Genomic DNA, 21298 nt, shown 5'->3' with positions numbered 1-21298 from the left:
AAAGCACTATTTGTTGGCCAATGAGTCATGGACGCTGAAATGGCCGCTGCTTCATATGTTTCCACTTACCTTCCCCTTGGGTCCGGGAAGTATCTTCAGTCTAAAGAAGGAAAAGAAAAGACCCGAAAGAACTTGTTTTCCAAGGAAACAAGGCAGCACTGGGGTTGGTAGCTCCTGTCAGCTCTGGGCACTCCTTTTCTCTCAGGATCCCAAGGGCAAGATGTGTCCAGATTTTGGCAAGCCCCCTTCCCCTGGCTCTCCCTCCCTGAGCTCGTGGGAAAGAGCTCCTTCAAGGTGTGGTGTTGGGAGGGTGGGATCTGGGACAGGGAGCAATTCCCCAAGCAGGTGTATTGGGAGAGGAAACAGATCCAGTTGCCTCTGGAAGAAAAGTGAGCCTTTGCCCTGGGGGCCCCTTGGTGGAGCTGGTAACACCACCCTCATCGGGGAACCCTCTTACCTCCAAGTAATGGTGAGGCCATTCCTGTCCCCTGAGTCAAACCTGTACCGCCTCTCCACTGAGAGATTAAAAAAAGAAAGAAGGAAGAAGGAAATGAACCACGTCCTCCCTGCACCCCTCCAAAAGAAGGAATCTGAGTCAGAGGACTGTAAAAAAAAAAAAAAAATTGCCCACCTGAGGGAAATACTCCTGGAACTTGACATTCAGAAGAATGCCCCAAACAAGGTAAACTTATTGTTAAAGGTTAAAAAAATAACATCTGCAATATTTTTTTTCAGTCTCCAGATGTTTTTTTCGGGTGAAGTACCTCTAAGTGTAAAGTAATGAGTACGACTGTTTATATGCTACAAAGTATCCAGAAAATCTGGAAATAGGGGAGAAATCATGTGTTAATTGTACTTTTCCCAGGCGAACAATTGGACCCTTTGGTGGTTGAATGAGCTAGTCATTACCTTTGCTTTTACCTTTCTCCCTGCCCTGCTTGATTATTCTTTTTAAAGATTTTATTTATTTATTTGAGAAAGAGAGAGAGAGCACAAGCAGGAGGGGCAGAGGGAGAGGGAGAAGCAGGCTCCCCACTGAGCAGGGAGCCTGACACGGGGCTCGATCCCAGGACCCTGGGATCATGACCTGAGCCATGATTTTTGCTGGTGTTGGCTTTGTATGCCTGGGTCAGTAAGACCTTCGGAAACTTGAATCACCAACAAGCCATTGTTGTTTCTACTACCATGGGGCTACATCATCCATGCATTGAATTTATGTGCATGTAATTTATGAGAAATCAATTTTGGTGGCTTGGCAATAATAATAATAATAATAATAAAAGGAAGAAATAGCCAATGCATGCTGATAAAGCCTGTAGAAATACATTGTAGGTTATTTTAAGGGTTTTCCAGCATTCGAGAAAGAACTAGAAGGCATTGTTTAGGTGGCCAAACACAGAATTAGTGATGGGTGTGAAGACATCCTATAGGAGAAGTGGAATAAATTTCTAAAGAAGAGTCCGAGGGACTAGTCAAAGCATCTGCAGGATGGTATGGGGACACAAAACTGGTGCCCTGCCCTCCACGTGTGACATAAAGTAATCCCAAGGGCAAATTTTGACTCTGACTTTCTAACAGAATCCCCATGTAAGACGCATTCCACTGCACAAGCCCTAAAGAAATGGAATCCTTCTCGGATGCTGCACGTGTGTTTGTGAACTTAGGGAATTCATGGGTACTCATGAGCAATGTATCAAATGTCCTGAGAAGCAGCAGGATTTCCTCACAAAGAAGGAAAAGCAGATATAAATCCATTAGGAATTTGTTTTGAACCAGGATTCATGAAGTCCATTGCCTCTCACTCGGCAACAACTATTTTGAAGAATAATGGACAGGTACGCCCACCCTTCACCTGAAATCCCTCAATTTTAATGATATGTTTCTATTTGGCTCTGAATGTAGATCATGAAGATGTTTCAGAGCTTTGGACTTCTCACAACAGCTATACGCTAAATATTTGCTGGATACTCATTCTCACTTGCTTCAGCCAAAAAAATAGAAATTTGACATTTAACGGGCGCCTGGGTGGCTCAGTCGGTTGAACGTCTGCCGGGGTCTTGGGATCAAGTCCCATATTGGGCTCCCTGCTCAGCAGGGAGCCTGCTTCTCCCTCTCCCTATGCCATTCCCCCTGCTTGTGCTTTCTCGCTCATACCCTCTCTCTCAAATAAATAAAAATCTTTATTTAAAAAAAAGGAATGTGACATTTAAGAAACATTCAAAACAGCATTTAAGAACCAGCATTGTTGTTGTTTTAATGAGGGATAAAATCTGGGAATTTAAGACCAGTCTGGTCCAACACTACAGCCAAATGGAAAACCTGTGAATGCCTTGTTAACTCATTCATTGAATGGCTATTTCTGAGCATCTACTCAGTGCTATTTTCACAGCTCCTACAATGCCTTCGAGACTAGAAGCCCTCTCTATCACAGAAATTACACGGGGTGAAGATATATTCAGATAGCGAAGAATACTACTAGGGAAATAAACAAAGGGGATGCTACTTTAGAGAAGGGGAGGGGAGGACTTCTCGGAGGGGTGATATTTGAGAACTTCCTGAAGGCTGAGAAAAAGCCAGAGCTGGGAAGGGAAGGACTGTTGCAGGCAGAGAAGCAAAGACCAGTGTGGCCAGAGCCCAAAGAGGGGACGGGGTGCAAGACGGGGATTATCCATGATGGGTCCTCCCAGTGGAAGGTTTAACGCAGGGAGAGTTGTGAGTCAATTGCACGTTTAAAAGCTCACTCTGGATGTTCTGTGGAGAAGGCGTTGTAAGAGGCAAGAGTGGAAACAGACAGACAGGCAGACAAATTAGGAAGCTAAGACAGTCGTCCAGGAGAGGGTTGGTGGAATATGGACCAGAGTGACAGTCATGCAGATGGGGAGAAGTAGTTTGGTTTTAGATGTTCTTGCATCTCAGAACAAATCTGTGCCCTTTGACTGGGCTTTGCTCCCCGACTGCTCTTGGCATTTGAACATGGCTCTCATTATGAATCTACTAAGCTCAATACCGTGCCTCCCATTTATACCAAGCGTTCCATTAGAAAAAGTGGGTCAATAGTATCTTATCTGATTCTCATAGCATCTGTATGAGGCAGAAAAGTCAAACATTAGTCCTACATAAAGAGGTTAAAAGTCACACAACCAGAAAGCGTCTCGCCTAGCCACTCTGATTTCGAATCTAAGCTTCTCCCCTCCCCAAATAATACCCTGCCTATCCATACAAATCAAATAAACAGGTCTTGCATGGCATTGTGACAAGGTAGCCCCCATATCGACGAGGAGTGTGGAGTCTAAGGCCAGAGTAAGTTAGGGAAACATCCCAATATGTTCTGACTGTATGTGGCTGGATGTACCAGATACACATACAAACCTATTGGGTACGGATATGTAGGCTTTCACAAGACCAGGGGAAGTGACCAGAAGGGGGCTTGTCTAAATTCTGGAAGATGGTCATAGGGGATGGGAAGGTAGATGGAGCTTGGCAGGATACAGAGAATATTAGAACTGAAAGGGAATCTAAGGACAAAGCAATGCTATTTCATAGATGAGCAACACAAGGTCCAAAGAGGGAAAAAAGAAAATGCTGAGATCAATCTGTTGAGTGGATGAAAGGCAAGTGGGTGGGCTGGAAAAAATAGCAGGATGAAAAGCCATTGAAAAAGTAATTCTGTCTAAATCTGTAAGAGAAAGAGGGAGACTAGAAGAAAATGAGGTGAGGAATAGATCAGAGAAAGAAGGAAGGGCAGGAAAATGGCACTCACTGTGGGTGACAGTCACTGTGTCCATACTAATACCCGCAGGCAGACACCCTCTTCTTCGGTGAGGGTCAGGAGCTTGCCCTGGATGCCCACTTCTGGGCGTCACCCTCTGAAACCAGAGTCTCCGCCTCTTGCGCTCTCGGGCAGCCCCTGGTTTCTGCTTCTTGTCCACTCCTTTGATGGAATGATTTGTATCCTGAGCCACATCAGTCAGCTTTTTGCCTCGGATCCTTTCCTTGAACTTCCTGTCCTTATCATTGGTCCTTCCCTTCTGCCTGGTAATTCTGGAAAGGTAGAAATTTGCAGGAAATATTTGAATGAGGGGCTCCCCATTGGCTGCCAAATAAGGTCAAAATGTCGGGCACCAGGGTGGCTCAGTCGGTGAAGCGTCTGCCTTCGGCTCAGGTCATGATCCCAGGGTTGTGAGACTGAGCCCCACATCGGGCTCTGCACTTAGCAGGGAGTCTGCTTGAGACTCTCTCTCTCCCTCTGCCCCTCCCCCCACCAAAATAAATAAATAAATCTTTTTTAAAAAAAGAATATGCGTTTTTGAAGCACACATTATACATTGGCCAAAAAACAAAAAATAAACTAGCCATGATAATTTCACTATGAAAAAGTGTTGAAAAATTAAAACTTATTCCTAATCTAAGGAAATATTATCAAAAGATCCCTTAACTTCTTAAAGGACCATCAAGGAAGGATATTTACAATAAATGTTATACCTAAAAGGTTGAAAGGTTAAAGTCATAAACTTGACCTAAATGCCAGCAGGTAAGCAATGTACTGCTCGTCCTAACTGGTGCAGTAAAATAAGAAAATTAAGAAGAAGTAGGAATATTATCCTGGGAGAGACAAATTGACATTAATAAGAGAAAAAACTAAAGAAAAATGATAGTCAACAAACTGACCAAATACAAGATCCACTTAAAAAAAACTAGTATCAAAGCCATTAATTAAAAGTATAATAGAAAAAAAGATGCATTGCCATAGCAATAAAAACTATAAAATATTTGCAAATAAATAAAAGACACACATAAGACCTAGATGAAGAAATATGGAAGGATGGGGAAAAAAGACCCGCATTAAAGAACCTAATCATGTTTGTTCCTGCAAACAAACCAAAACCCCTGGGGATAAAATGAAATGTCCATCAATAGGGGTTAAAAACCATTGGTACCTGCACCCTATAGCTCACAGAGCATGAGCTGAAAGGAAGGAATTGCGACCTTACACACCAATATGGAAACATCCCCGAGCCCTACCGTTCAGTTATAGAAGCAAGTTGCAGAAAGGCAAATGTATGTGTGAACACACATACAAACCAAAATGACATGCTTCTTCCTGGAAAAGCAATGCACAACAAAATGCGGAAGGAAAAATTCCAAACAGGTGACAAGAGTCACTTCTGGGGAGGGCAAGAGGATTCACGTAGGGCCAGGAAGAAGGGATTCACTTAGATACCGTACAACATTTTGTAAATATACTATGTCATTTTAAAGCAAAACAACTCAAAATATGATAAAATAATAGTATAATATAGATAACGCCGTAGAATTGTAGTTGAGGAATCACATTGTGTGGATGACAGCTATCCCAGTACCTTGCATATGACGGGCAATAAACATTTATTAATTCATCAAGAGATCTATTAGTCTGTAATGAAGAAATTTTTTTAAAAAAGATTTTATTTTTTAAGTAGTCTCTACACCCAACCTGGGGCTCGAACGCATGACCCTGAGATCGAGAGACACACGATCCACCGACTGAGCCATCCAGCCACCCCCCTAATAAAGAAATTTTTAAAATAGCTTTGTGGTTGGGGCGCCTGGGTGGCTCAGTCGTTAAGCGTCTGCCTTCGGCTCAGGTCATGGTCCCAGAGTCCTGGGATTGAGCCCCGCATCGGGCTCCCTGCTCAGCGGGAAGCCTGCTTCTCCCTCTCCCACTCCCCCTGCTTGTGTTCCCTCTCTCGCAGTCTCTCTCTGTCAAATAAATAAATAAAATCTTTAAAAAAAAAAATAGCTTTGTGGTTAACCAGCCATAAATGTTGAAAGAATTCCTTTGAGGGAATTGATCGATCATGAGGAAAATAGCCCTAGAAACTGGATTTCATACCAAAAAGTGAACAATTCATTGATTCCCTTGACCCATATTTATACTTTTCTGTAGTTCTTGACTTTCCATAAGTATACTACTTTCATTTCAAAAGAAAAAAATGTGCTTTAGGTCCCTTGCCACCCGCACCAATGCCCCACATCTCACCCAGATTCTGCCCGGGTCCTTGTGCTGTGTTCGCTTTCTGGAAAAGAAAAGATCACCAAAGTTACACTGTGCTAACTGGATTAGGGCTATTCGCTTAGGGTGGTATTTTTGTGGTGAATGCAATCTCTTCATGGGTCCTGAGTATTTTTCCTAAATGACTTTTTCCATGTCACACTTGTATTCAAAATTTTCCAAAGTCCCTGATTCTTTGTTTTTTTTTTTTTTTAAGATTTTATTTATTTACTTGAGAGAGAGAGAGAGTACAGAGGGAGAAGGAGAAGCAGACTCCCCACTGAGCAGGAAGCCCAACGCAGGGCTCGATCCCAGGACCCCGAGATCATGACCTGAGCTGAAGGCAGATGTTTAATTGACTGAGCCACCCAGATGCCCCAATCCTGATTCTTTTTAAAATCAAACCTAAATACCTCATCGTGGCATTCAGGACTGTTCAAAATATGGGGTCCCTGAAGCTTGTGTGTAGGTTGTAAAAAAGAAATCTATCTATTAGCTATACCACCATATACAAATACTCTAGCTCTATATAGATACATTGAGATAGATTTCGACTCACCTGATTCAAAGATCTGAAAATCAGAAACAACAATGCCCTTCGTTCACAAAACAACTATTTGGAAAGTCGACTTCGGTTCCGTGTTGTGGACTAGCTGCTCGTCGCCCCAGAAAGTCTGCCTCTCCAAACCCTGTTACCGTCCTCACTGTCTTCTGTCTCTGACTCGGACCTTCCTGCCTGTGTCTCATGAGGATGCTGGGCTTGCGATGGGGCCACGCACATCATCTAGGTGATCACCCCACCTCACTGTCCTTAACTTATTCACATTTTTTTTTCCTGCAAACTCCGTTTCGCCACATAAGGTAATGGTCTCAGGTTCCAGGGATTAGGACGTGGGCATCTTTGGGAGCTACCATTCCGCAGAGCACACGGCCTCCACTATGTATCCCTGCTCCATAACTGGGGCTTGGAGGGGGCGGCCACAGGGCAAGGAGCGGCCCTTACCTTTCCCTCTGGCCCCCTGGGGCCCAGCACAGAGGCCAGCATCTGTGAGGCCAGGAGGAGGGATGGCCACAGGCTCTGCACCTGCTGGAGCAGCCCTCTGCCTCACTGAGGACGACTTCCTCGCCTGGGTGACCCCGGGAATCCGCGTTGTTGGTGACACGGCCACCAAGCGATGGCTTCCCTCTGCCCCCCATCCTCCGACGTCCTGGGCCCTGTCGCAGGAGAAAAAAAATTACACATGGTTGAAAGGCCTTTTGGTCCCTAGACTGCAACATGCACAGTTTAACAGGCCCCGGAGACGGCTGACGGCTCCCTGCACCTCCCAAGGTGGGGGCTGCCATCCTGGGTTCAAGGACCTCCTCACGCCCGTGATGGGATGAGAAGGCGGGAGAATCTTCAGCCCCTAAATCAGGTTTTTCAACCTTTTGACACGTTTAAGTAAACGTGAAAGTCCTCCGCTTGCCTCTCTGTGAAATTCAGGTTAAACGAATCTAATTAGATTTCACGAAAACCCAATGCAGGTGTTTATGGCGCAATCTCCCCAGCTGGGAATCAGTTTCTCTTTCCCAGCTTGCTAGCCTCTTTTTCCAATTTGCAAATATACATTTAAAACACTGGAGATGCGGGGCGCCTGGGTGGCTCAGTTGGTTGAGCATTGGACTCTTGGTTTCAGTTCAGGTCGTGATCTCATGGGTTGTGGGATGGAGCCCCATCGGGCTCCATGCTCAGCTTGAAGATTCTCTCCCCCTCTCTCTCTGCCCCTCCCCCCACTCGCTCTCTCTGTCTCTCTAAAATAAATAAATCTTTAAAAAAATAATAAAATAAAATACTGAATGTTTGCGTGGGCTAAGTGGGCATTTTGACAACATGGCTTCTCCTTTGGCGTATGTCTAATCGTGATGTTTAACGGACACCCTTGCAGTTTAAGATGACACTTTTAAAATAAAACTCTCGGGGCGCCTGGGTGGCTCAGTTGGTTAAGCAACTGCCTTCAGCTCCGGTCATGATCCTGGAGTCCCGGGATCGAGTCCCACATCGGGCTCCCTGCTCGGCGGGGAGTCTGCTTCTCCCTCTGATCCTCCCCCTCTCATGCTCTCTGTCTCCCATTCTCTCTCTCAGATAAATAAATAAAATCTTTAAAAAAAAAAATAAATAAATAAAATAAAACTCTCTCCTAATGATGACTTGAGCCCTGCCATTAGATGGGAGAAATAGCAGAACCTGTAGGATCTTACTTGGAATTGACATTCTCTACTGTCATTTTGATCCTATTCATTTTTTAAATTTTCTTTTTGTTTCACTGGAAAGGAAAGATGATGCTCAGTTTTAAATGTTAAAAGTGTAGAAGTTGCTTTGTTACAATAAAACTGAATGTGTACACAAAGGGAAAAAATCAAATACTGAAGATGCTTCCCCAATGGCTTCATCCTTTGCCCCCATTTAGTTATGAAAGCACTGTTCTCAGCTCCCTCCATCATGGGGAGACTCTCTCCCCTACAGACCATGTGCCAAGACATGGTCTTTCCAAGACCCTACTTTAAGGCTGAGCACCAGCAGGTTTTCATTGCCCTTAACATGCTTCTGGATTTTTCCAAGTAGCCCACAGATGCGCTCAGCCTCTGTGCTTCCTCACATTCCCAGCCAAGGCGGCAGGGAGCTCGGTCCTGAGTGTTCTCCAGCACTCGAGTCTACCGAAGCGTCGCCCTCCTGTCCTGTAAAATAAAGAGGGACTCATAGCTGTGGGCTTGCGGAGAAAATTCAGCCTGTCGGGCAGCTGGCCTCTGCAGGGTAAAAGGGGGAGGCCCATCCCTGGCCACCTGGGATTGACTCAAAGAAGTTTCCAGAGTGTCCAGGAGGAGACTGTCCTGAGCAGACAGTTTCAAGGGGACTGCTCCTACCATCCTGGGCTGGGGTATCCAGGCTTTTACTTTCTGGTCCTCTTCTGTTGCTTAAGGAGCTAGACTAGGTTAAGCTGCTCAGTCAGGTGAGATGGACACACAGCTCGCTGAGCAGGGAGCCCGATGCGGGGCTCGATCCCAGGACCCCGGGTTCATGACCTGAGCTGAAGGCAGACGTTCAACCAACTGAGCCACCCAGGTGCCCTCTCATTTGTTTCTAATGGTGTTTATTGTTCTTTTATGATGATCAAATAGTACGAGGCCCCTTCCGACTATCAATTTACCTGGAAGACATTGCTAAGAGAGGATCCTATCTAAGATTGTATTTATAAAACCACATCATGGATTTGCAAATTAACGTGTCAAGTATCCTACCCCCGTCTCTGTGGGTGTGTGAAATATTTCTCTGTGGGTGCCTATTACTTTTGGGTCAACTCCAGTCCACACGGCAGACTGGACTCACGATAAAGAATTTCACCTTCTGATTCCAGACATAAAACAGTGAACTGTTGTAAGGTGTTACAATGTTCACAATTAAGAAAGGGATCTCTGTAGGTGCCAGTAATGGAAATGAAATTGAAAACCAGACTAGAGCCGGAACTGAACAGCTCAGAGGACTGGAACCGCACAGAGCTTGGAGTTCATGCCCGTAGGGGTCTTCTTACACCTTTGTGGGGTTAGGAGAGGAACCCCTGCATAAAGGTAGGACCCATAACAGGTTCCCTGCTCATCCAGAGGGTGGGACTGGGAAAAACACATCTGGTACCAGTTATCAATATATTGCCTTCTAATGCATGCTTCATTATCTGCTCTGTGAACACACATCTGGACCCTCTAAATATCTCTCCTTTTCTAGCTGGTATGACGCTAAGCTTTGTCAGTAAAGGACATCGGAGAGGTGTTGCAGAAAACAGGGGGTTTCTCATCCTAGCTCTGGGTGCTTCTCTCGGCAGGCTCCCGTGGGACACGGATGACTTCCCAGTGCGGGGTATGCATGGTAGCTAGCAGCTCCCAATAGCGGGTGCCCTCCTCAGCAACCCCTCCGGAGGGGCACCTCCTGAGAACAGCTTTCCCGCACACCCTCGAGGGCAAATTCCCTGCAAATTTTGCCTGTGCAAAACCACACACCACCTCTACTGTTCACCGGGCCACACCTGCCCTGCAGCTCAGACGAGCAGCTCAGCCCTAGGGAGGTGGGGGCTCTCCCTTGAATTTCTATCTCCATCCTACCGGCGGAGGCTGCTCCTTCTAACTGGGACTCCTGTTCTCTACTTCTTACAAGCCAGTTCCTCAACACAGCAATCGTGCTATAGTTAACAGAGTATATTTCTCTATATTAAACTTGTCCAAATTCCCCTGTGGTTTCTGTCTCCTGGTTGCGCTCCAACAAGGTCGGGGACCGAGGAAAGGCATGGAAAGAAAATGGTCCCACCGTTCTGTCACTCTGGGACCCAGCAGAAAATGCTGGGCACACAGACAGCAAGTTGAGGAGTGGTCTCCTTTCCTCCTTCCTGGAGACCCAGGGTCCTGGTGGGCAGCTGAAGAGAAGGGCTCCCTCGATTTCAAGAGAGAATTAAGAACGTCCTATGTCCTCCTCACCACAACTGAACCTTGTCCACTAATGACATGTTCCCAGCTGAACTACTTTCCTTCGTCCTGCACGCTTTCTAAATCTTCCCTTGGTATTTATTACGCTCCCCTCGATGAGAAGGTAAGAGGCATAATAAAAACAAACACCAATTGAGCATTTTTATGTGCTAGGCACGATCGTGACTCTTGCAAATAAGTATGATCCTTACGATAACCCCGTGGGGTAGTCTCTGCCATCACCCTCGATCTACAGAGGAGGAATGTGCCCAAACTGCAAATCTAGTAAATTACAGATCTGGTCACTGACTCCAAAAAGTTCGGCTCCAGAACCACTTTCCAGTGCAATCAAAGAACTATCAGAGTTAGAAGGACTCTTCCTGTTGCAAGGACCTCCTTCTGCATTTTGCATATAATCACAGTGAGACCAGGGAGATGAGGTGACTGGTTCTAAACTCAGACTTGCCACATCTCCAGTTGAAGCTCTCCTGAATTGTTCTTAGTCTCCTCAGTGCTGTCTCTAAGCCTGTCCCTTTTTCCCCACATCGTGAGCCTCTTCCCTTTACCAAACTATGCCTTCCTCTGAGCTGCCTTTATCTTCAGAAGAATCTCGAAGGACCTTGTTTGTTTTGTCAAACCTTCTCCGGGAGGCACCTTACTGTGTTTTGGCTGCACTTGAGGGTCTGAGACCTTCCTCCAGGCTGGTGTGGATGCTTCTATTTGAGGTGTCATTGTCCTCAGCTCCTGAAAGAAGATGAAGATGTGGGGTCACCTTCGCAAGTTTGCCATGGGTGCAGTGGTCTGATGGGACAGCGCTGGGGGGAATTGGACAGTCACCCCAAGCAGGTGCGTGCCATTCCGAAAAGCTCATCACTGATACCCAGCTTGAGTGATTCACTAATGGCAAGAATTAGGGAAAACTGAAAAGCCAATCACACATTTCAATAGTCACCACGTAAGGAAAGGCCACATCCCTAAGAAGTTCTCTATTCTGCCACTAACTCATCTTTCTCTCCATTAAAAATGTCTTTCAGTATGCAAGTTCCTTCACATCAGAACATAAATCAGTACAACCAGAAGTTTTTCTCCTACAAGATGTCAGATAAGGATATTCAGGGCATCATTTCTTTCTAGAGCATTATTGCTTTTATTATTTATTGAGTTATTTAATTTTTTAAGGAGGGGGGATGTGGGGAAAGGGGCAGAGGGAGAGAGAGTCTTAAGCAGACTCTGCGCCCAGCGCAGAGTCGGACATGGGGCTCAATCTCACAACCCCGAGATCACCACCCTGAGATCATGACCCAAGCAGAAATCAAGAGTCGGATGCTTAACCGACTGAGCCACCCAGGCGTCTCAAGAGCATCATTGCTTTTAATAGCAGAAATGGAGAAACAATGCGAATGCCCCTTTGTTAAATTTGTGACACATTTGCATTAGCAAGTTGTAAGCAGCATTCAAAAAGAATGGGGCAAATCTGAAGTTAGAGATCTGGGAAAAAGCTCCAAAAACTTAAATGAAAAGAGAAAGCAAGCGTAAGAGCACAAACTTGCAACTAACAAATAATTAAGTCCGGGAGATCTAATGCACAGCCATGGTGGTTATAGATGGCGATACTTCAAAGTTGTTAAGAGTCTAGATCTTAACTCTTGCCACCACAGAAAGAGAAATAATTACCAATAATCACGTGATGCCCAGGAGGTGCTGGTTAACACTAGGATGGCAATAATATTGCAATTGTATAAATGTATCAAATCAGCATGTTGTACAATTTATTTATTTTATTTTTTTATTTTTAAAGATTTTATTTATTTATTTGACAGAGAGAGAGACAGCGAGAGAGGGAACACAAGCAGGGGGAGTGGGAGGAGAAGCAGGCTTCCCGCGGAGCAGGGAGCCCGATGTGGGGCTCGATCCCAGGACCCTGGAATCATGACCTGAGCCGAAGGCAGATGCTTAATGACTGAGCCACCCAGGCGCCCCTGTACAATTTAAACTTAGGCAATGGTCTAGGTCAATTATATCTCAGTAAATTTAATAAATAAAGTGAAGTTCAAATAAAAAAGGAAGTGGCAAGAACAATAATTATTGTATGCTTTTATATGATTTTTTAAAAAAAAATTAAAAGAAGAAGGCAGAGGGGGGACGCCTCAGGTCATGGTTCCAGGGTCCTGGGATCGAGCCCCACATCAGGCTCCCTGCTCTGTGGGAGACCTGCTTCTCCCTCTCCCACTCCCCCTGCTTATGCTCTCTGTCAAATAAATAAAATCTTAAAAAAACAAAAACAAAAACAATGGATCGTGGGTCACCACATCAAAAACTAATGATGTATTATATGGTGACTAATATAACATAATAAAATTTAAAAAAAAGAAGAAGAAGAAGAATCAGTGAGCCCCAGGAATGCAGGAGTAAATGTTCCTTGGTGGGATGGTCGTCGTGGTTTACCTCCTGAAGCTAATAATCAGATAGCTAGAGCTGCCAGCCATCAAGTTATGCCCACGGAGGCTGGAAGCTAGAGAAAGAACAGATCCAGGGGGATTTCTGAAAGACTATAACATACTCTCTAATAAATATGTGTCTTAGAATCCAACCTACTCAAATCTGTATGTCTTCCTTTTGGGAATGAGCCTTATAAGAGAGGCTGGGAAATAGGGGGTCCTCCCTCTCCTCCAAAGCCATATAACTCTCCACACCCAGAGCCAGAGCATGAAGGACCGTAGGCTGTCCCAACCCTGCAGATTTCCAGTCTCTGACACAGAGGAATATGGTACCAAGACAGAGAGATCTGCCTAAGAGCGGGCTTGCTAGCCTTGCTAGAGGCACCAACCACGTTGGAATGTGTCCAAAAAGCATCACCAGCTGATGTGCAAGTAGGTGATCAGTTCTGACGGTCTATGAAACCCTCTACGAAAATCAGAGAAGGTTCCTGCTCCTCTTAATAATCTTTTCTCAGTGAATGGTGCTTGATCCCTTGCAAAGCATAGCAACTGTTTCTTGTTCAGTGTTACGAGCGCCCACTGTTAACACATTCAGTTCTCACATCAACACCGCAAGCTGGGTGTATTATTATTGTCACCTCACGTGATGAAACTCTGACTCAGACCGATGAAGTGAGTGGCCCAAGGTCACCAACCGGGAAGTGGCAGAGTTCGAGACCACACTTGGTTGGTTCCAAAGCACAGACTGCTAACCGCTTGGTCAACACTCACTTTCCAGCTTTCAGATCCGTTTTCCTAAATGATCCTATGAAGTAACAAGTGATGGTATCATAATTTCGGTGGTGTCCTGGCAGACTGGTACTCCAGGGGAGGAAAGAAAAAAAAAGAAGGCCTGATTTGTAGCATTTGCTGATCTCTCTCCTGTAAATAATTGCACCATGGCTGATTTCGACATACAGATGCCTGGAATATTTAACAGTGGGTTCCCAGGAGCTGGTGCCAGCCTACCCCAGCATGCCACTGCAGAGTTCCCGTTACACGGATGAACAGACCAAGGCTCCAAGACATCAATGTACATGCTGTGAGACCACATAATTAACAGCGAACCCTGAATTTGAACTTGGAACCTCTACAAAAAGGCCGTTGTTCACTTGCATGACTCTATTTGTACTCACCATCCTAGGGAAGGAAAAAAGAAAGCATCACTACCTGACACATGGGTCAGACCACTTTCTTGACAAGTGGAGTGTTCTTTAAATTTGATATTCCCCCCCCACCCCTGATTTAGACACTAATGGGGGCTCTTCATCTGCTGGACGGACTGAATTGGAGGGTCCTAGACCAATGAGCAAAGAAATGGGAAGAAGGGAATAAGAAAAAGGTAGAATGGGAGAAGAAGCAGAGATGTCAGCTCAGGTGGAAAGTAAACGGAGTAAGAGAAAAACATTCCGGGTGCCCACAACTGTGGGCGTGACCTGCTCTGTCTTCCCGGATTCCTAGCCTATGCAAAGAGCACCGGTGTGTTCCTCCTGGAGGGTGGACATTTTCAGTCCATGTAGCTTGGCTGGAGCTGGCTGCAGCCCCTGGCTTGTGGCCTAGGTCTGACAAAAGGGCATGTGAGACAGCCCTAGGCACTGGGATGCCCCATGCACCTGCAGCCAATCCATTCAAATCCAGCCTGTTGGAGGGAATTCTGGGATGTGGCTAGAATGACAAGAAATGGGCTATGTCCGGAAGTCCTTTGCTTGAATAGTACCCCCTGGCCGGGACTTGTGCCCCCCTGCCAGCCCCCCACTTAGGGTCGAACCCACCTGAAAGAAACTAGGATTTGGGGTAACGTGAAAGTGATTTCATGAGCATGACTCTTGGTATTTCTTACAGATTTGTCAGTTGATTTGTCAACATTTCAGTTCAGAACATTCTCTGGGTAGGAGCTGCTTGGGTTCGGCCAGGAACAAAAATAAATACAGCCCCTAAATGGGCTGGAACGGCAGACAGACGAAGTTACAGGATCTCTAAAAACGGAGTCAACTTTAGTCCACTTCTAAGGCAGTGGAACAGAAGGCTTTTAAACCTCCTGAATCAATTATATGTCAACGAAAGTATTTACCCGGCTTCCTATGAATGCCTCTCACTAGCCCTCTTGGGATCTACCCTCTGACTCCCTCCGATATTGTAAACCGACTTGTTCCGAGGACTGGGAGGACCTTTGGTTCTCAGAGCATGCCTGACTTGAATTGTCTGCCAGCAGCTCAGACTCCTGGTAACAGGGATTAACAAATGTTTGCTAACTAGCTCCTTTCGTACTCTCAACCACCCGATGGATCGGTCCTATTATTATCATCCCCACTTCACAGATAAGGAACACGAGGCACAGCGGAGTTAAAGTAACTTCCCAAATTCAAACAGCTAGACGGGGGCTTTGAACACCAGGCACTCCGGCTCCAGAGTCTGGTCTCTCAGGGTCTGTGCGAGGCAGTAAGTTAAGACTCAGGGCCAAGGTGAGGGAGGGAGGATCTGGTCCAGTGTCCGCCTGGGGCTCTCGAGTGGCTGCTCAGACCACCTAAGTGACTCAGGTCCGGTCCTTCCATCCTCCCAAAGTCTTGTGTTCTCTAAGGGAGAATCCCCAACCATAGTGCCCTGGTCTGAGTAGAATTACCCTTGAGTTCCATCCTCCATCCTGTGAAGACACCGAGCCTCTGTCTTGGTCCTGGACCACAGCCTATATGTCTGCATCCAATCGGGAGGCCTTTCTTTGCAGGAAATGTGTGACCACAGAAACCTTCGGGACAACAGCCCCCAAGGCTCTATTGTGACCTCATTGTGACGTCATACCAAGTGATGCGGGTGTCACTTTGGAGGTATTTGGGGACCACAAAGGGCCACGAAGATGAACTTTGATCTACGGCATCGTAACATATAGCCATAGGTAGGGAGGACATTCCAGAATTCAGCTATAGAAAGCCAGATCTGTTGGCTTTGGTAAGCCCAAGGGACCTCGGGCATCCCCGAGGAATACCTGGGAGGGCAGATATAGCCACCAGGGTCCATGGGTCATTGCCTCTTACTAAACCTCCAAGTCTGGCGCCCAGGGAAGATGCTCCAGCCCGTGGTGCATTATGGACCCCACCACTAACACTTGGGACCTGCTCATGGTATCCAAGGGTATCCCCAAAGTTGAGACCTTCTAGGGGAGAAGCCAAGGGGGTAAACATCGGAGTCACCACCCAATCCCTTAGAGGACCAAGGAAGGGAGGCTGAGCTTAGAAGGGCATGGGAGCCAAAGACGACAAATGAGCACCAACACAGGAGAAAGAACCGGAAATAGCAGCAGAATGCTTAAACTCCCATAGCCCAAGAGGGCACGTGTGTTGCATGTTGCCTGAGATTTGTGAACTCACACTTGAGAACGTGGACGTCTTTTGAAATCCGAGCACACGGGTCTACTGGCCTCCATATCGCCCTCCGGGGCCAAGTGGCTGGGTCCTCCTGCTTCATCATCTCAGCTTTTCCTATCTCAGAACTGTGGTTCAAAGCAGTCTTTCTCAGGGCACCTGGGTGGCTCAGACGGTAAAAGTATCTATTGATTTCGGCTCAGGTCATGATCTCAGGGTCATGGGATCAAGCCCGATGTCGGGCTCCACGCTCAGCAGAGTCTGCTTGATATTCTCTCTCCCCTCTGCCCCTCCCCCTGCTCACACACTCTCTCCCCCAAAATAAATAAAATCTTAAAAAAAAAAGGTAGTCTTTCTCACTAGGGAAAAAAAGGACTTCATCTTCCTTCTGAAGGAAAAAAATAAAAGTAGCAGAGACATACCAATGAGTCACGCAATATGTATGAAGGAAAACTTAATTTTTGGAGTCGGATGTCTTGTACAAATGGTTCCCATCAGAGAGGAAATATTTCTAGAAAACAGACCGAGTACAGACCAGGGTTGGGCGTGGCAGCTTCCCAGTAAGAAGTGACAGGATATTTGTCAGAACAGCTACCGAGGATCGAATAAAGCTTGAGGAAACGGGACAGTCGACCACCGGGGCGTGGGGACAGATTCAGACTCTCGGGCCTCGTAAGTACGAGCCCTCCAGACAGAGACCTGAGGGGACTCCTGTTTCTTTAGAAAAGAGCACAGTCATTTTATTTAAAATGTCAAACAACTCAAGTCACTACTTTGATATCGACAGCAAGGAGCCAAGCCAACATAGCAGGAAAGGAACAAGATCACTGGTTGGGGTGCCTGGCTGGCCCAGGCAAACTGTTGATCTCAGGGTTGTGAGTTCGAGTCTCACGCTGGGTGCAGAGAGGACTTAAAAATAAAATCTTTCGGAAAAAAAAAAAAGATCGGTCATTAAACGTGAATAACTCAGACAGCCATTTGCATGGTTCACCAATGGGCTTTTATTAAAATTGTACATAGATCTCAGACTTAATTTTTTTTTAAAAAGAATTTCCTCTATGCCTAAGTATCAAAATAGTTCTCTTTTTTTAAATACCTTGAAAAACAGTAACATAATTATTTTGCTATATATTAAATATCTTCCTACACTCTCAATCATTTCTGTTCCATCTCTCCTAGAATCCTACTTGAAGGTCACTACCATGTTTTTTTGGCATCTTGAAGGCTTTATCCCAGAGAAGCATTAGAGATTTGAGAAAGGTAAGCAATGGCAAGAACTGATTTGATGTCGAAGACTCTTATTTCCGAGGCTTCCCTGCAGAGTTATATGCTGTCAGGCTGGGCCGCATCCGAATCTCTCTCGAGTGTAGGTACTCAGGCTGAGGAATTTAGGGAAATAAATCCGTTCTTGCCCTGAAAGGGTAATGTTGACTCAACAGCACCATCTTGTGGCCAACACGTATAAAAGCACCCAAAGGTACACGAAGGTATTCCGACATGCTGTGTTGAAGATCTAGAGGTGGGGACCAAAAACAAAATTTTTTTTTTTTTTATTTTCAGGGTCACAAGACAACTGGCTTCTAGAAAGCCCACTCTCGACACAACACAAGCTTCTTCCGGCTGCCCCATCTCGAGGATCACCAGCCTCGTGCGGGACTTGAACACACACCATCAGAAACTGGACTCGGGTAACGTTTTCTTCCGGCTTAAGGAAAGAGTGTGGTATTTCACCTTCTGCAAAGTGCCAAAAGGAGTGTGGTCCCCGGGAACCGTCCTCTGTGGCGGGCCCAGGGCACTGGCCCTCGTGGGCCTGCCGGCTTTGCGAGGGAGGCGGAGAGAGCTGGGGGCTGACCAGACGTCCCTCTCCTGGAGGTTGGCGGGGGCCCTGGCCAGGCTCTCTCGGATCTGGAAGGAAGGAGAGGAGCCTCGGGCGTGCTCATCCATAGCTGGGCTCAGCCTGCCGCTCACCAGGGACCCTGGGGACGCCCGGAGGGCCACCTCCGCCTTGTCATGCTTGGTCTCCTTCTTCCAAAACACAGATCTCAGAAGGGTGAGGGTCCCCTGTGGGAATCTGTCTGTCTCAGGGTCTCTGGCCTCCACACTGGCCCTCATCCTGGCTAAGGTATTCTGGCGCTTGTCTGCGCTGTTTCTAGATAATGCCGCGGTGCCCAGAGGCTCCTTGGCTGGGGAGGGTGCCCTGCCGCAGCTCCCTGCCAGGCCGCTTCCCTCGCAGTTCGTGGTCTTCTGGCCCTCAGGCCGAGCTCGTCTGTCAGTCCCCGCTGAGGGCATCACGGCGAGGGGCAGGTCAAACTGTTTGGGGAGCCTGATCTCCTGACTTGCATGCTCCTTGGCTTTCCTCGCTGCGTTTAGACCATCTGGGACTCCAGGGGCGGCACAGAGGCTGGGGTGGCCCGAGGGGCAGGGCACTCCGGCCAGCGCTCTCTCGGTGGCTTGCCCACCACCTTCCCCCTTAGCAGAGCCGGTGGCATCTGACTCCACGTCCTCGCCAGCAGCGCCCGTCAACAGCGGCACGATGGACTGGCTCGTGGATCGGGGTCTCCGTCTGGACTCCAAATACTCCACCAGTTCGACAGATGCACCCACTGGTTTCTCCCGGGGTCTGAAAGACCATCGGAGGGGCATGGTCTTGAAGGCCCCCTGCTTGGCTCTGGAAGGGGTCGGCTCCTTCATGCTGATGCTTCGGCCTCGTACGCCCCGTACCAGAGGCCTGGACTCCAACCCTCCTGAAAGAGACACCAAGAGCATCAGTGCCCAAATATCCCTCCGGGTGCAATGAGGGACTACAGTGATGCCTGTCATCTAGCAGACATTGATCAAGCATCCCTGATGCATCAGGCAGTACCATGCTGGGCGTCGATGACACAGCAGTGAGCAGGACCCTGAGGTTCTAGCGCTCGGGAGCATCGATGTGTGCACCCTCTGTCCCACGGAATCCATTTACATATTCAAAGTCACAGGGCAAGCCAGTGTCAAAAAAGGGAGCTACATGCCCGGACAGCACAGGCTCCTGAGAAAGCCCGGTCTCGGAGGCATCTAGCCCTAAGGCGGAACATCATTTTCATTTATATTTAAATATTTGCACGAAGCAGAATGCTCAGCAAAAGCCCCTCCTTTTCCAGGTCAAATTAGGTGCTTCTATCTTTCCAACCCAAGAATCTCAGATATCCTACCCTGGGCTAAAAAATAAATAAATCGTGCATTTAATTTTATCAGATCTGTGCCATTTAGGTCTCCACTGTGTTTCGCGACACCTGCCTATGGTTGGAAAGACATTTCTGACATGTAATGTGAAATGAGAGACTCTAGAAAAACAGTGTAATCCCACCTGCAAAAATATATACACGTGTGTGTGTGATGCATGCATGTGAAGACGTACAAACAAGTATGGAGCAATAAATACTAAAGTGACAAGATGTCGAGGGGGCCACGGGATGCTGTGTGTGACTGATTTTCTTCTTAATTCTTTCCTAAATCTTAACGTTTCTAAAGGGCATACACACATAACACGGCTGTGTATTTCTTCTTAAGACACAGCCATGAAAACAATTCCATTTATGACGGCATCAAAAAGAATAAAATACTTAGGAATTAACTGAGGAGGTGAAAGACTTGTTTAACACTACAAACATTAATAAGAATGAAATTAAAGATGACAGAAATGGAAAGACATCCCATGTTCATGGATTGGAAGGCTTAATATTGCTAAAATGATATTACCCAAAGCAATCGATCTACAGCTTCAGCGCAATCCCTATCAAAATCCCAATGGGGATTTTTTGCAGAGATAGAAAAATCCATCCTAAAATTCATATGGAATCTCAAGCGACCTCCACAGCCAGTCACAAAAAGACAAATACTGCAGGATTCCCCTGCATGCATGAAGAGCTCAGAGTGGTCAAAACCAGAGACAGAAGTGTATAGGTGGTGGCCAGGGGCTCGGGGAAGGGGAGAGCATGGTGTTATTGTGAAATGGGCAGAGCCTTTCAGATTTACAAGATGAAAAGAGTTACAGGGATGGATGGTGGCAATGACCGGGCATAACACCACTGAAACGTGCACTTAAAAATGGTCAAAATGGGGTGCCTGGGTTGCTCAGTCGTTAAGCGGCTGCCTTCGGCTCAGGTCATGATGCCAGGGTCCTGGGATTGAACCCTGCATCGGGCTCCCTGCTCGGCAGGAAGTCTGCTTCTCCCTCTGCCGCTCGCCCTGCTTGTGCACTCTTTCTCTGACAAATAAATAAATAAATAAAATCTTAAAAAAAAAAAAAAAGGTCAAAATTATAAACTTCGTTATGTGTTTTTAACATAATAAAAGCAAAAAAGAAAAGCAACTCACAGTCATCAGTCACTGTACCATTATACTGCCTTGATGTGTAAGATGCCTATCATCGCGGAGGGAAAAAAACCCTTCCCCCCTCGAACCACACAGTGCAAGGACAGTCCCGTGCATTTAGACGAAGACCCGATGTTAGCTACACAGCCTTTTGTCCACAGACGACACTCATTGGTGAGTATGAGAACAACCCTCCTCCTCCTCCATAAAACACCCGTCAGCAGCACAGCCAACTGGGATGAGCTAGATGCAGAGGGACCTGGGGCTCTCAGGGGACAGGCGACAGCTCGGGGCGTGCCGGCCGGGGAAGTGGGGCGCACCATCAGCCAGGCTCCCGGGGAAGAGGTGACGGGAAGGCAGTGGCCAATGCCCACCGGTGCCCAGAGGAGTCTGACAACATCTCAGAGGTTCCTGGGGAATTTTACCTGCCCCGGATCATTCTGGCGGTTTTTAATCATTTTTTTTCACTACTTGGTACTGTTGTCCTTAAAGCATTTCCTTAGATCAGTCAGCAAGAGATACAACGTCACCCAAAATATTTTGCAGCTTCACTTTCGATGGGCCCTGTCACTCCCCCATCAGGGTTCCATCCC

The 21298-nt window shown here is 46.7% G+C and overlaps 1 protein-coding gene across 3 annotated transcripts in view; it reads right to left on the bottom strand.

Annotated features, from left to right (window-relative positions):
- The window catches only part of USP43 (ubiquitin specific peptidase 43), an 89581-nt gene that overhangs the window by 20848 nt on the left and 47435 nt on the right, over window positions 1-21298 (bottom strand). For 2 of the 3 annotated variants that reach the window (XM_078067920.1, XM_078067921.1), the window contains exon 15: window positions 17336-19096. In XM_078067920.1, the coding sequence (XP_077924046.1) occupies window positions 18024-19096 (1073 nt within the window). In that variant the 3' untranslated portion in view covers window positions 17336-18023. Of the gene's footprint in view, window positions 1-69; window positions 101-457; window positions 516-3760; window positions 4042-6019; window positions 6057-7034; window positions 7247-11178; window positions 11264-17335; window positions 19097-21298 lie in introns of those variants that run through there. The other variant, XM_078067919.1, reaches the window with a different exon arrangement.

This window comes from Halichoerus grypus, chromosome 2 (assembly GCF_964656455.1).
Source record: "Halichoerus grypus chromosome 2, mHalGry1.hap1.1, whole genome shotgun sequence".
Taxonomy (NCBI): domain Eukaryota; kingdom Metazoa; phylum Chordata; class Mammalia; order Carnivora; family Phocidae; genus Halichoerus; species Halichoerus grypus.
Note: the sequence above shows the minus strand (reverse complement) of the source record. Positions and strands in the feature narration are given on the sequence as shown.